The 16403-nt window shown below is 43.8% G+C and overlaps 1 protein-coding gene across 1 annotated transcript in view; it reads right to left on the reverse strand.

Moving 5' to 3' along the window:
* Ephx1 (epoxide hydrolase 1) overlaps window positions 1–16403 on the reverse strand; it is a 38170-nt gene that overhangs the window by 10576 nt on the left and 11191 nt on the right. The window contains exons 2-4 of the mRNA XM_047519832.1: window positions 12980–13172; window positions 9979–10166; window positions 7933–8113 (exon numbers count right to left, since the gene is read on the reverse strand). Coding sequence (XP_047375788.1) covers window positions 7933–8113; window positions 9979–10161 — 364 coding nt within the window. The 5' untranslated portion in view covers window positions 10162–10166; window positions 12980–13172. The remainder of the gene's footprint in view (window positions 1–7932; window positions 8114–9978; window positions 10167–12979; window positions 13173–16403) is intronic.

The following is a 16403-nucleotide window of genomic DNA, read 5'->3' on the forward strand; positions in this document are numbered from 1 at the left end:
TTAAGTAGAATGCTGTGAACTTGGAAGGTGGTCCTAGCCAAGAGTAGGTGAATACATTACAGTCTCCCCCAGAGTCTCCTGAGACTTTACATCTCCAAGGAGCACAGCCCTTTCCCTGGCAAGTGACCCCTATGCACCTGGGCATTCAAGGCACACACTGCAGAGTGGCTGCCATGCTGGGGACCCTACACCTGGAGGGTGGAGACAGCAGCAAGGTCTAGCTAATGTTCAGGTCTGTGGTTAATTCATGATACAAATAATACATGGTTACTGCAGAAAACTTAGAAAACACAGATAAACCAAATAAGGGAAAATCACATAACCCCGGTATCAGAAGAGAATATTGTGTTGTCATCTGAATTTTTCTTATGCTTTTTATTTTGGGACAGTTTTAGAATTATTAAAAAATTGTAGAGTATAGAATGCCCAGTCTCATATATATATATGAGGATACTAGGTTAAAACTAAGGAAATCTGAATAATATTCCATTGACTGTATATTCAAATATTATCCCAGCCTTAAAAAAGAAGGAAATCCTGCAAAATGTGACAACACAGAAAAACCTCAAGGACATTATGCCAAGTAAAATAAGCCATTCACAGGACAATACTTTCTGATGCCACCTATGTGAGGTACTTAAACTAGTGCTTTACTGCTAAGTCACATCCCTAGCTTTTTTTTTTGTTTTTTGGGACAGGGTCTCGCTAAGTTGCTTAGGGCCTCACTAAGTTGCTACAGCTGGCCTCAAACTTGCAATCCTCCTGCCTCAGTCTCCGAGCTGTGGGATTCAGTCTCCCCTATTCTTAATATATTACACTGATATGGTAATTTTATTGTACTATGCCTTATAATCAATAAACCAGTATTGATACATTGTTAATTGAAGTTCATACTTCATTCAGATCTACTTAGCCTTTTAATTTAGTTTGTTTGCAGTGCTGGGGATCAAACCCAAGGGCACTCTATCAATACACCCCCAGCCTTTTTTATATTTTATTTTCAGACAGGGTCTCCCTAAGTTGCCAGGGCTGGCCTCCAGCCTCAGTCTTTCTAGCAGGATTTACAGATATGGGCCAACATCCCAGTTCAGACTTCCTTAGTTAAAACATTTGTTTTCTTTAGTGTTGGGGATGGAACTCAGGCAAGTGCTCCCCACAGCCCACAAAATTTTACTGTGGTGAGAACACTTAATATGAGCTTTTTCTCATAATGTATTTTTAAGTATATAACATAGTATTGGGGTTTTAAAAAATTTTTTTTGCAGTACTGGGAATGAAACCCAGGGCCTTGTACAGGCTGGGCCAGCGCTCTACCACTGAGCCACACCCCAGTCCTACGGAACTGTTCATTTCAGGCACTATGTTGTAGAGCAGATCTCTAGAACTTATTCATCTGGCATAACTGAAACTTTGTACACATTGATTAGCAATTCCTCATTTCCCCTACTCCCTACCCTGGCCACCTCCTCTCCTCTTCTGTGTTTGCCTAGTTTAAGTACCTCACATAGGTGGCATCAGAAAGTATTGTCCTTCTGTGAATGGCTTATTTTACTTGGCATAATGTCCTTGAGGTTTTTCTGTGTTGTCACATTTTGCAGGATTTCCTTCTCTTTTAAGGCTGGGATAATATTTGAATATACAGTTAGTGGAATATTATTCAGATTTCCTTAGTTTTAACCTAGTATCCTCTTTCTGTCCCAGGATCCCACATTACATTTAACTGTCATGTCTCCTTAGGCTCCTTTTGGTTGTGACAGTTCAAACTTTTTAAAAAGATACTTAGGTGCCATAACTTTCTTTTAACAAAAATAGAACCCTACATTCATCCTATTTTGGAAACTTTTTTTTTCCACTTAACAGTATATCCTGGGTATCTTTCTACATTGCTAAATTTATTCCTGTCCTGAAGTTTATTTTAGTAGGTAATCTTATCTTTTTTTGGGACACATTGCATGATGTGAGATTATTTTTAATTCAAATTCTACCACATTATCATTTGAGTTTAAAATTATGAAAAAATATACACACATGCTTGCACACAAGTGGGCTGTCCCTGGAAATGTACCTAAGGAAAGCAGAAAGAAGCTGTCTCGGATTGGGGGCAGGGAGGAGAGGGAGACTTCCTTTCTCTGTATTCCCTTCTGTACTTCTAGATTTTAAATTTTTTTTTGCATAGTGAAAATTAAGACATTTTCATGATGCTGATTTTCTTTCTTTTTTTTTTTTTTGTGCTGGGAATGGCACCCAGAGCCTTATGCACACCAGGGAAATACTGTACTACTGAGCTATATCCCCAGTTCCAAGACATTTTTCATTTACTTATTTAATTTTTTGGCAGCACTACAGATCAAATCCAGGGTCTCACATGTGCAAGGAAGTACTCTGCCACTGAGTGATACCCCCAGTTCCTGCCTCCTGTTTAAAACTTTCAGACAGAATCTTGCTAAGTTGTGAAGGCAGTCTCAAACTTGTGATCCTCCTGCTTCAAGCCTCCCAAGTAGCTGCAATGATAGGAAAGTGCCACCCCATCCACCCCCAAGACATTTTTTTTAAAAAGCCCCTGTCTCATCATTCACTCCATGGGCCCCTCTTTCCTTTTGGAAAAGGAAATATTCTCTCTGGGTTTCCTGTAGGTCAGTGATACCATGGGATGCTCTATGACAAGGCTGCTGGGTCAGAATCCAGGAGCTGAGCTGTGCTCAGGAAGGCAGTGCTAGCCAGGAGTGAGGGGAGGGCTTGGGTGGAGGGTATTACAGCCAGAAGGTCCCAGCCCACTGGATAGTGGCTAGGATAAAGGAAAAGGGACAGGCTAGCTGTCTAGAGAGCTGGATGGTGGCCCTGCATCTCCACCTCCATTTTGTCTTGGGCAATTCCTTCTTCCTCTCCGGATATGATAGAGTTGAGTTTCCTCAGGAGCATCTGAGGCCAGCAAACCCTCAGACTCTGGGAATAGACAGTGTTCTCCCGCCACAGGAGGCCCCAGACATGGGTTGGATCTGGAAGTTCACAGAACAAGCAGGTAAATGACAGGAACAGTGCAGCCAATGGGAATGTGGACAGAACACTGGGGTAGAGGTCACAGGTGAAGCTATGAGCAGCCACGAACAGAGGTCAGAGAGGACCCTGAAAAGGTCCAGCATTGTTGAGGAGAATGGCAGCAAACAGAGTGATAAAGGACCTTCTTTTACAAGTCCCAGCCTGGGAAGCCCAGGAAAAGAAGTGAGCTGAAGGTTTGCTGGGCCTGAGGACCAAGGTTGTCAGCTGGCGCTATGGGGGTGGGGTAAAGAAAAGGTGAATCCAGTCCCAGGGTGAATTCATCCTGCAAAGACTAGGCCAAGTACAGGCTGCCAGCCCTGGTAAGTCTGCACATGGGTTAAGTCACAGTGGGCCACTGTCCATGATGAGGTATTATCCTCTTTGGAGCCCTTGTGCTCTGAGGGAGGTTTTGTACTGTAAACCCTTGGTGTCCTGGGAAACCCTGAGATGGTCCAGTGGGGTTAACTTGCAGCCTCCAGAAAGGAAAGAGGCCACAGTGATGGGGCAGCTTGTAATCCCAGTCACTGGGGGGTGGGTGGGACTGAGGCAGGAGGATCTCAAGTTCTAAGCCAGGCTCAGCAACATAGATCCTCAGCAATTCAGTGAGACCCTGTCTAAAAATAGAAAGTAAAAAGGACTAGGGTGTAGCTTAGTGGTAAAGCATTCCTTGGATCAATCCCCAGTACCAAACAAACACATAGAAGGGAAACAGCCCTTTACTGTCTCCTGCCTCTGGGTTTTTGCTCTTCCCTTCTCCTTGGACTACCTTCCCCAATACTTGGCAAGCTCCTATTCATCTTGGCTTACTGAGCGCCTCTCTCTGGGAAGTCTCCTGTCACACTTGCAGGAAGCACCTGAAGTCCCTCTCCTAGTGCCCCTCTTCACGTACCATAATTGCCCCAGAGGAGCTCATGAGCCATGTAGACAAGGACCCTGTCCTCAGTGACTGTGTGTCCCCAGCCCCAGCTGAGTGTCTGGGATCAGCAAGTTTCCTGTTTCTGCTGAGGAGAATTGAAGAGCTGAGGTAACTGAGGGATCCACGTCAAACTCCAGGAGGCAGGAGGCAGGAGGCCAGGTGGTTTGGCACTAGGGTTTTAAATGATGATCTTTGGAAACTGTATGTGACCTGTGTATGATTTGATGTGGCTCTCTTGTTAGGCTTCTGACAGAGAACATCACAATCTCTAAAGTGCACTGTAGCACTCAATGAGGAGTCCAAATTTGATCAAAAAATAGTAATAATAATAATAATTCTAAAGTTAGGCATGTGCCTATAGTCCCAGCTACTCAGGAGGCTGAGGCAGGAGAATTGTTTGAGTCAACGTAGCGAGATTCCATCTCAAAATAGAAATCAGAGAGGAGGCAAAATCATTCCAGAGTTTTGTTATATGCTGCTGGCTTAGCTTCGGGAAGGGTTCCAGGACCAGGACCCACACTAGTTATGGGACTCTACTTAGCTTTACCCACTCCTGTTTTCCCTCAGACCCAGTCTCCTAGTGTCAAAGGACACATTTGCTGGGCAGGCGTCTCTGGGCCAGGGTTTCCATCCATCCTGTCCTGTCTTCGTTACACCTACTCTGTGAAGTGGGAACCATCATTTCCCCATCATATAACAAAGTCTTTGAGGGCCAGAGGCTCAGGCACCAGCCCTAGCTTGAGTTCTCTGGCGCTGGGGGCAGCATTCCCACCACCAGGGTGCGCTCTGCCACCAACATTGTGAGTTTTCAATGGTCTTGAGGGTGGTTTTTATGTGTAGCAGAGAACATTCAGAGCTTACTTGGATTTTTACGATTATTCTTCAATTTACTAAACTTACAAATTTAAAAAACTTTTTTTCAGTAAGCATTGTTGAGTTATGCTTATGAATTCTGTGTCACATATTTATAAGTATATGTGATGTTACTCTCCAGAGATCTTTGATTAACAGGTTGTTGCATTTCTAGATTTGTTTAATGATGCTCCTCCTTTAAATACTGTATAATTTCAATTTCTTTTTGTGATGGGGGAGGTAGGTACTTGGGATTAACCCAGGGCCTCACATTTGCTAGGCAAGTACTCTTATCACTGAACTACATCCCCAGCCCTTTTTATCTTATTTTATTTTGAGACAGGTCTCACTACATTGCTCAGGTTGGCCTCAAATTTGTGATGCTCCTGCCTCAGCCTCGTGAGTAGCTGGGATTGCAGGCATATGCCATCACACCCAGCTCAATGTCCTTTTCAAAAACTTTAGTTGTGCCAGGCCTGTTGGCACACACCTGTAATCCCAGTGACTCAGGAAGCTGAGGCAGGAGGATGACAAATTCAAAGCCATCCTCAGCAACTTAGTGAGACTCAGTCTCAAATAAAAAAAAAAAGGTCTAAGGGTGCGGCTCAGAGGTTAAGTGCCCTTGGGGTTAATCCCCAGTACCAATCAATCAATCAATAAAATAAAAAAGAAGATCTTTAGTTGAGCTGATGGACCAATATGTTACATCTTTCACATATTTTATGTAAAACCTAGAATTTTAATAAATTAAATCTTTTTTTTAATATTCTTTTTTTGGTAGAAGGGTATTAGAGATTGAACCCAGGGGTACTCTACTACTGAGCTATATTCTCCAGCTCTTTTTTTTTGTTGTTTTTATTTTGAGACAGGGTCTTGCTAAGTCGCTGAGGCTGTCCTCGAACTTTCAACCCTCCTGTTTCTGCCTCCCAAGTCACTAGGATTACAGGTATGTGACACCATGCCCAGTTAATAAATTAAATTTCATCTGTTACTTGCAAAAGACAAATTCTCTTAAATGTTACAAATATTTAAAATTCCAAATATGCACAATTTCCTCAACATAAAAATTAATAGAATGGCAACCCACAGAATGAGAGAAACTATTTGCAAATATCATCTGATAATATTGTGCAGAATACAAAGAGAACTTCTAAAACCAACAACCACCACCACTACATTTTTAACTCAAAGATGGACAAAAGGGGCCAGGCAGGTGGTGAGAGCCTGTAGTACCAACTACTGCAGAGGCTGAGGCAAAGAGGATCGCCTGAGTCCAGGAATTTGAGGCCAGCCTGGGCAACATAATTGGACCCTGTCTGAAACAAAAATGGGTAAAGGACTTGAATAGACATTTCCACAAATAACCAATAAGTACAAGAAAAGATGCTCAACATCACTAATCATTAGGGAAATGCAAATCAAAACCACATCAGGCCCATTAGGATGCTCCTATAAAAAAATATACCAGAGGACTGGAGATGTGGCTCAGTGGTAGAGTGCTTGCCCAGTATGTACCAGGCTCTGGGTTCTATCCCCAGTACTGCCCAAAATAAAAAACAAAATAACCAAAAATTAACAAGTGTTAGTGAGGATGCAGTGAGAAATTGGATACTTGGAATTCTTGTGCACTATGGGAGGGGAATGGACAATGGTGCAGTCACTATTTTTTTGGTGGTTCCTAAAAAGATTAAATGTAGAATTATCCTATGATCCAGCAAATGTACTTTGGGTGAAAACAGAAAGAATTGAAAGCAGGGTCTTGGAGGAATATCTGTACACTCACATTCAAAGCAACAGTGTTTATGATAGCCAAAGACAGAAGCAACCCAAGGGTCCATCAATGAATGGATAAACAAAATGGGCCATATACTATGCTTTAAAAAGCAAAGGAATTCTGACACGTGCTGTAACACTGATGCATTTGAGGACCTTATGCTAAGTGAAATAAGCCAGACACAGGAGGACAAATACTGTGTAACCATTTGAGATACTTAGAGTAGTCATATTCATAAAGACAGAAAGAAGTGAGTTGCCGGGATGGGGCAGACAGGGGAGGGGAGTGATGGTTTAATGGGTACCAAGTTTCAATTTGGGATGATGAAAAAGGTTCTGAAGATGGAGGTGATGCTGGCCTAACAATGAACCATCCGGTACTTAACACCACTGAACTGTACTCTTAAAAATGGTGACAATGACAAATTTTAAGTTATGTATATTTTACCATAATTACAAGTTTAAAAATGTTTTAAGTTAACAAAATGGCTTTAATCTTTTAAATGTTTCCATATTTGATGTTAAGACTTTCTGGAGTTAAAAATTTCTTTTCCACTAGGAAATTATTACTCATCCTACATGATCCAGGGGTCACCTTCCCAAGAAAAATCTGAAAGTCATCTTCTCTTCTTGGAGAGTTTGTATGACAATCTGTGACATAGTTGGTACATGAGGTCTAGAGTTGCAGACAGATGGGACAATTTTTCAAAGGACTGACCATCTGAGCACCTTTGAACGGTTGTGATATCATGGAGTACCAAACTTTGTGAGAAGGGGCTAAGCTGACTGACACCACACTCAGTCCCAGTCATCCTTTCCCTCCTCCTCCTCAGGGATTGCTACATAGTCAGACTGGACTCTGCATTTCTTTCTTCTTCTTTTTTTTTTTTCTATTTTTTTTTGTTTTGTTTTGTACTGAGGTTTCAACCCAGTGGCACTTAACCACTGAGCCACATCCCCAGCTCTTTTTAAATATTTTATTTAGAGCTATGATCTCACAGAGTTGCTTAGTACCTTGTTAAATTGCTGAGGCTGACTTTGAATTCACAGTCCTCCTACCTCAGCCTCCAAAACTGCTGGAATTACAGGCATGCGCCACCATGCCCAGCTGGACTTCGCATTTCTTTGGCTTTCATGTTATTTATATATTTTGCTTGTTTAGTTCTGAAGATCAATGGTTTGTTGAGAACTGGAAATATTTTCGCATTCCAGTAAGGTTACAAATTATAACTACTTCTCAGTGACCTATAATTGGATTCAAGGTCCCCCCAGCTTTATCTGACTCTTAATCACCTCATGCAATATGGCTACTCCTGTGACGCACATCCCTTCAAGTTGGTGTTCTGGAAGCATACCTTCAATCTTAGTCTTGAAGTGAGGGTACTTGTTGAGGAACTCCACCTGCTTCCTCCAGTCGAATTCATTCCTCCAGTAGGACAGGATTTTCTTCAGGTAGTTGGAGTTGAAACCGTAGTGGAAACGGCTGTCCTCCAAAGGTGGGGTTAAGCGAAACTTATCGATCCTCTGATGTAAGTCCTGGAGTGAAATGCAGGGCCCCATGGACAGAGGCGTGAGCGGGCCAGAGCACAAGAGAAGGCTTGTTTCTACAGGATAAAACCAATCCTGCAACCACACTGCACATAGTAGTGGCAAAGCAAAGCTCCCCATATCATTGGCTACTCCCATGCATGTGCGTCCATCACTAAAGACTGCAGATTCACTTTTCATCTTCTTTTCTTTTTCTTTCTTACTTTTTTTGCAGTGCTGGGGATAGCACCCAGGGTCTCACACATGCTAGGCAAGTGCTCTACACTGAGCTTCATCCCCAGCTCTCAACTTCCATGTTTGAAATGTATGAATAATATTCATCTTAAATTTACCAAGACTTCTATCTATCAGGGGTTGGCAACCATTTTTATTGGTTAAAAAACCAGATAGCAAACATGTTTGACTTTGCAAGCTCTGTAGTGAGAAAGCAGCCACAGACAATACATGGATGAACAGGTGTGGCTCTGTTCTAGTAAAACTGTATTTATGGGCATTGAATGCCATATAATTTTCATGTCACCAAATATCATTCTTTTGATTTTCTCCTCCCAGCCATTTAAAGATGCAATAACTATTCAGGGTTGGTTTTATCCTGTAGTGCAAAAACAGGTGGCAGGCTACATTTGACCCATGGACCATGGCTTGCCAACTTTTGACAATACAGCACTGGATGCTATCACTCAGTCGAGATAAAAATTACTGCCAAGGAGACAGGAGGAAGTCCTTTGGGCATGTGTTAGGCTGAAAGGCCAGAAGCCCTGCTAGGGGACATTCATGATAGTTCATGGATCATCTCAAATGTCATCATTCCTAGGGCTTCCTCTCAAGTGCTTTGGCCACCCCAGACAGGTTTTAAAAATCTCTGACTCATTTCATATATAGAATTCACTACAGGAGTTATTATCTTCAGAGTTCAGCATCTGCCCTCAATAGCAAGGTCATAGCAAGTCCTATCAAGGGAGCCCCAGCCTATTTCTCTTGGGTTTAGTTCCGTTTCTATTTTTAAATTCCTTCCTTCTTGAAATTCTCAGAGATCTTTTATCAGCACAATCACCCTTACTAATGTTTTAGTTAACATCTTTGCGAATGGTCCTTTTCTCACTTACTGGAGTATAAGCTATATGCTTTCTTTCAAGCATTCAGAAGAGCATCTGCGCACCGTAGGTGCTCAAGTGTCACAGAATGAAGGAAAGAATGGGCAGGGTGGGCAGCCCATCCTCCTGGCCCTGCTCACGCCTCACTGCACCCTCAGGTGATCCCACCCATCTGATGGCTTCCTTCCTGATTCTAGCTCTTGCAGAGGAGAAGCAGTGGCTTTGGAGTTAGCCCCAAGTTCAAATCCTTCTGCTTATTAGCTTGATCACCTTGGACAAATCACTTTACCTCTCTGAGCTTCAGTTTCTATATCTGGGAGCTGGGAACAACAGTAACCCCGGACTGCAGGGACCGAAGGTGACTGGGGATAGCTGGCACACTAGCCAGCACCAGCACTGCCTTCTCAGTGCTACAGGGTTTTATGTGGGCACCACCTCACGCTGCATTCAGGATCTCCACCTGGGACACAGAGAAAGGGAGAGCATCTGCTTTCTGTGACCTTTGATGCACATAACTGGTCCAGCTGGCAGCCTCCTGCTTGGGCACGGCCTCAGGGAAGGGAAAGGAGCTGGAGGGAAGGGAAGGGGGAGTTGGGCATGCCTTTTGTGAGCAACCTGCACTTGCCCTTTGGGAGAAGGGTAGAGAGAAAAAACTCCCAAGAAGGGCTACTCCCCAAACCCTTGCCCAACTAATCAGAGAAACCATAGCAGCCCCCCACCCTCCCCTTTGCCCAGCCTGACTAGGAAAAGATGTCTTACATTGATCTCTTCATCTGATGTTTCCACCTTGAAAGGGCGAATGCTTTCGTCCTCTCTGGCTATAGGCTTCACCCCTGGCCCCCACCACCCATCTTCAAGTGGCAAAATCTCCTCCTTGTCCTGGGAGATGAACCAGTAGATGACAAAGCCCAGCACTGAGGCAAGGAGAACTTCCAGCCACATGACTCCTGCAAGACAAGGAGTAGCCCATCAGCAAGAAAATGGGAGACTGCAATTCCAGCAATCATGTATATATGTCCTGTGAAAGAAATGTGGAAGTTGCCAGAATCAAAATTACTTGTGTCAACCCTACCAAAAATAAATAAAGCAAGCTAAAAGATTATGTAGAAAGAATTCTTATGCATGAGTCCCTGATAATAGGTACACAAAAGACTCTTCCAAAATCACAATCTTGCACAGAGGCCACCACAATCGAATACAGAAAGTACTTCTACAAGGACATCTGCCCAGCAACTCTCTGTTCAACCTTGGACGGACACCACTCTTGTTATTAATCATTGTGGCTAAGGATTATTGTTTCAAATTAACTAGTGTGACTCTCCTCATTTGCCTTTAAAAATTCCCTTTGCCTCAACTTCTTTGAATACGCCCATAATTGTTTTGTTTTTGTTTTTATTTATGCTGGGGATTGAAACCAGGGCCTCATGCATGCTAAGCACATGCTCTACCACATCCCGTTTTTAAATTTAGATTGACCATCCTTAAAAAAAAGAAAAAATACACACACTTATGTACATAATATATGTATTTTCTATAATACACAAACATATGATATATGTATATTATAGACAAATTGGAAAATAGTAGAGAAAGAAAAAATCACCTATAATTCTCCAAGCGATGAAAATCGTTCACCAAAATTGGGAAAACATGAACTTGACTTCCGCATAGCCTTGGTGGCTGCACTTCTGATGCCTCAAGGCCTCTAAGAGGCCTTCTCCAAGGGCTTCTGAGAAGGCTTTGTTCCTACCTCCTGACTCCCTCCCCCACAGGACAAGGAGCAACTTTCCTGGCTCTTTCCTTGCTCTGTCTCTCAGGGAGAGGGGCCTGTTCTCACAGTATACAAAGGTTAAAGGGGCGGTCAAAAGTGCTGGAAGATTACGTTTAGATGAGAGGGCCGTGTTAGGAAAATCTACTGTGGTCATGCATCTTGGCTGTATGTTTAATGGCTTTATTGAAATATAATTCACGTATTATACAATTTTTCCACTTAAAGTGGACAATTCAGCAGTTCTGAGATGTGTTCACAGAGAGTTGCAACCATCATCACGGCCACTTTTAGGGCATTTTTGTAACTGCAGTGAGAAACCCTGTAGCTATCATTTCTCTATTGCCTCAGCCCACCCTGGGCCCCGAGCAACCATTATTCCTCTCACTGTCACTACAAATTTATGTTTCAAATAAATTCAGCTGTTTTAATCCCTATTTTGTCTGAATCCCGCGCATTTATTCTCAAAGAGGAAGAAAGAAGAACTTCTTCTCTGCCAACCAATACCAGGAAGATACCAGCCTAGCATTGTGGTCTGGCTTCTTATCTTCCATCTTCCCAGGGAAGGAGTTCATGACCTATTCATGTTCAGAGAAACTTGCATGAACATGAACACCATCCTCTTCCCAGAGGCACAGGAGGTTCCACTGGATGTAATGTGGTCAGGACCCAATTAGAAGAAAAATCATCCTGCCTACCAGGATGCCCCAGCACTACCCTGATTCCATCTTGGAACTAAGGAAGGCCCTGTGAGGAAACCACCATTTCTGTGCTCCTCATTCACTATAGGTTAGATGTTCAGGATCCTGTCAGGGGTTTGCAGACGCTGGTTCCTGCCAAGACTTGCCCCTTTCAGCTAAGAACTGGGCTGCTGGCAGCCATTGCTGTCCACAGGTCCAACAATGGAACTTCCCTAGAGACCTATCCATGGTGTCAACTTTCACTATCTCTCTTTAGTACAGTGGGAATTTAATCTGGAAAACTGGCTATTCCCTACTACCTCTTAGCTCCTTCATACTCAGTCCCTGCAGAGTCATCTGAGTCTTCCTTTACACCCATTACCAGGTACTAATGCCATTCAGATTTAGTCCCCCCACCTCTTTGCCCAATTCCCACAATTAGAATACTGGGGCAGCTTTCAAGAGAGACAACCCAAAACCCCATATCTCAGTCACCACTGTACTCTTTAGAAGCCATTGCAATCTTCTTCCTGGAAACCATACTCCATGAATGCAGCCTTGAACTTTCAACATATTTTCCTCTTTGGGCTATGAAACTCTGAAGTCGCTCATAGTCTCAAAGAACTACTATTTTTCAAAAAATTTGCAGTGAGCCAGGGTAGTAGGTCTTGACCATCCCAGACTGAGATGTACTGAAGGGTTGTAGTAGAACATGTTGGCACATGCTCTATCTCTAGCCAAAACAGGCCATGGCTTTCATCTTTCAATCCCAAGTACCAGCAGTGCCAGTCCCTGAGTGCCCTGTATGTGACAGCTGATCAGATGGATGGCTGGGACCAGCACACCTACAACTAAAACAAGGCAAGGGATAGCTGGAGAGGGATTCCTCTAATTTTAAGGTATTCAGAAAAGAAAATTTTCATAAGTTTTTGCATTTCCAGAGAGACCCTCTGTCCCTCCCAGGAAATTTTTCTCTTTTGAGAAGATGGGGAAGCATTAGACACTAGACTCCATGATATTGAAGGCAGGGTGGGGCTTAGGGGCTGTGGTGCACAGGTGGATGTAGTTCTCTGGGCACATGACTCACACCATGATAAACCATAGTTTGGGAAGCCAGGAACTACATCTGTCCTGGTCACTGTTCCTAGTACCCAGCACCATACAGAGAGGCACTCTGCCAACACTTGTACCAACTTCATAGGCACTGCATGCAAATAAGGTAAATTGTGCATGATGCTATAAGGGAGCTGCAAGCATGATGAACAATAAAGGATCAACCTCCCAAGTGAACTTGACAATCTGCCCTCCTTACCTGACTTCAGTAGCAGAAGACTCTTCTGAGCACTGTGGAATCTTCCCTCTGGGGTATGAATGCCCGACTTTCCCTTTTCTGGGCAGTTATCTCAGTGCTTTCACCTGTCCACTTGGGCTCTGGCTTCTCACCCTTTGATCACCTCCTTGGGAAGCAGAGCTGTGGAGCTCTGTACACAGTGACACTCCAGAGACTGTGGGAGAGGCAGGGCAGGTTGCAGGTATGGGTCCCCATCCACCACTGCCTTTTAAATTTGCACAGTCCCGATGACTCAGCTGATCTGATGTGTGCGCAGTGTGGTTATCTTACGTGGACTTCAAACAACAAACTGAACCATGGTGACCCCAGAGTCACAGTGTTGAATGAGCACTGCTGGAGTCCCATCTCAATGGAGGGAATCTAGTACAAAGGGCATTAGATGGACCGTGACAGCATTGCCCAGGGCATTACAATTGTTCCCCCTTATGTACAGTTTTGGTTACCCACAGTCAACTGCAGTCTGAAAATATAATATGAGCACGAAATTGTTCATAGGTTTTAAATTGTGTGCCATGTGTGTAGCATGATGAAATCTCCCACTGTCTTGCCCCATCCTGCCAGGACATAAGTCATACCTTTGCCATGCATTCACACTGAATGTGCTACCCAACCATCAGTCACTTAGCCCTCTCAGTTATCAAATTCACTGTGACAGTATTGTAGGGTTTGTGTTCAAGAAACCCTTATTTCACCAGGTACAGGGGCACAGGCCTGTAAACCCTGTGACTCTAGAGGCTGAGGCAGGAGGATTGCAAGTTTAAGCAAAAACAGCCTCCTAAACTTAATGAGACCCCGCCTCCAAATTAAATAGAAACAAAGGGGAAGGGAGAAGAATTGAAGTTCAGTGAATTAGATAAAGAGGAATAGAGGGAAAGGAGGGAAGACATGAATAGGAAAGACAGTGGAATGAATCTGACATAAATTTCCTATGTACATATATGAATACACCACAGTAAATCTTAACATCATGTACATCCACAAGACTGGGATCCTAATTAGAATAAAATATACTCCATGCTTGTAGAAATATATCAAAATAGGCTATACTGTCATGTGTAACTAAAAACTTTAAAAATAAAAATAGAAAAAAAAAAAAGAAACAAAGGGCGGATGGGAATATAGCTCACTAGTAGAGCACACCTGAGTTCACACCTCAGATCCTCAGTAACACACATACGCACACATATACACACACATACAGGAAAAAAACAAACAAACCAGTATTTCATAATGGCACCAAAGCAGAAGTAGAAATGCTGGAAACTTTATTATAGTACAGTGTTACAAATGCTAAATTATATTATTAGTTATTGTTGTTAATCTTTCACTGTCAAATTTATGAACTTTATCATAAGTATGTTCATACAGGAAAAATAGTTTATACAGGGTTGCATACTGTCCCTGGTTTAAGGCATCCATGGGGTAGAGCTTGGACTGTATTCCCGTCATATAAAGGGGGATCGTTGTATAGCTAAAGTGGAGCATGAAGTAATAGATTTGAAGAAATCAAAAGCTCTATCTCTTGCATTCTAATTAAGATAACAAGAATATTAGTACTTTGCTCTTGGACTGTGTCTTAGAGTCACTGATCTCAGATTACAAAGCAGACTTTACTGCAGTGTGTTAATTAACCATCCAGGAACAGCACCTTTATTTAATAGCAGGTATTAAATAAGCACAAAGAAAAGTGTTCCAGATTAGCCCACAGTAAAAGCAGGCATTGACTGTTTGCAGGTGGGGTTTCAAGGGATGTGATAAACCATGGAACAAACAAATCCACCAAGGAGCCACGATTCATGAAACCCGACTTTCCTTTTTCACTTATTTAAAGGAAGAATCAGAGTAGGCAAGGACCTTGTTGCAAGTCACACAACTGTGAGTATTAGAATTTGTGGCCAAAGATTGCTTTCACAGCTGTCACTGAATATGTTGTTCAATGACATGTCTCCCCCCCACCCCACCCCGTTTATTTAACTCTGTGAAGGACTGGAGCCTTCATATCAGCTCTCTGGGACCCCCCTGCCCCCAAAGCACAGATGAGCCTCGACTGCACCGGAGCTGCGTCCATCTGCTCCAACCAGTCTCCCAGGCCTCAACATCTCATTTCCCCCAAATGAAAACGATGAGAAAACGGCAGGGTCAAGGGGCCAAGAGAAGGGGGTGGAGCCTCGAAGACCCACCAATCAGAGTCAGGCGCCCACTCTAATCTGCGTAGCTCCGCCCACGCACTCCTCACAGTCAGACTCAGCTTCCCAGATCCCACAACCCAGGGCAGGAGCGCCTAGGAGCGGCCAGGTGACCAGGAGACCCCACAACGGAGCGCGCTCGTCAAGGATGCTGCCTTATTTAGAGTCTAAGGAAAGTGAGGCTCAGAAGAGAGGAAGCAAGCGTGCCTGCCCAACTCCCCAGACAAAGCAGACAAGGGTATACAGGCAGTGGGTGACTCTCTCTGCCCTCCCCAGGGTGCGCAGCTTGAGGTGGGGTCGGTGGAAGCAAACATCGCCCAATATAAAGAGAGGAAACCCAAAACCATTCTGGTGGCAGTAAGCCTGGGTTGGGGAGGCGGTGGTACTAGGCAGATGACAGAGCCCTCCCTTCCCTCTCAGGGTTTCTCTAATGGCCACCCAGCATCTAAGAGGAAGAGAAGGGCTGTATCAACTCAGCTCCACCGGGTTGACCAGGAGCAGGAGCTAGGTCCAGTCACGAGCCTCCAGTTTAATCCACTCACTTCACAGTTCGGAAACTGAGGTGAGAGGGAGGGAGTCATTCTAGGTCATGTGGCCAGGAAGTGGCACATCAGGAATAAAGGGTGAAAAGAATCACACCATAATCCTTGCATTCTTGTGTAATTGCTCCACAGTAAGGATTTTCAACCTCTACAGGTTAGACATTTTGTACTAGGTAACTCTTTGCCTTCTGGACATCTTATATTATTGTACAGTGTTTAGCAGCATCCTGACCTCTACCCACTAGATACCAGTGGTTTCCTCTCCCTAGGGTGACAACCGAAAATGCCTCCAGATAGTGCCAACTGTTCCTGGGTGGTTGAGAATTTAGATTACAGAATGCAGGCTGTGAGGGAGGGTTAGGGGATTTCTTTGGGGGCCCCTCCTGGAAAAGAAAGTTGGCAAAATTTGATTGTTGGGTTGCCGAGCCTTTCACAGTCCTGGCCCTGGGATGAGCAGCAGACAGCCCTGGAGCTATATAGCATTTTTTTCACATTTCTGGTGGGATTGTGGCAGCTGAGGATCCAGAACCATGGGATCCATCTCCCTAGGGGGTCACCAGGAGAGCAGCTAAGAGGCTCTGGGATTCTCTGTTCTGTTACCTGGAGATGTTTTTTTCTTGCTCCTGTACAGAGGCCATGGGATGCTCAAGGGATTCT

The sequence above is a fragment of the Sciurus carolinensis genome, chromosome 12 (genome assembly GCF_902686445.1).
Source record: "Sciurus carolinensis chromosome 12, mSciCar1.2, whole genome shotgun sequence".
In the NCBI taxonomy this organism is placed as follows: Eukaryota; Metazoa; Chordata; class Mammalia; order Rodentia; family Sciuridae; genus Sciurus; species Sciurus carolinensis.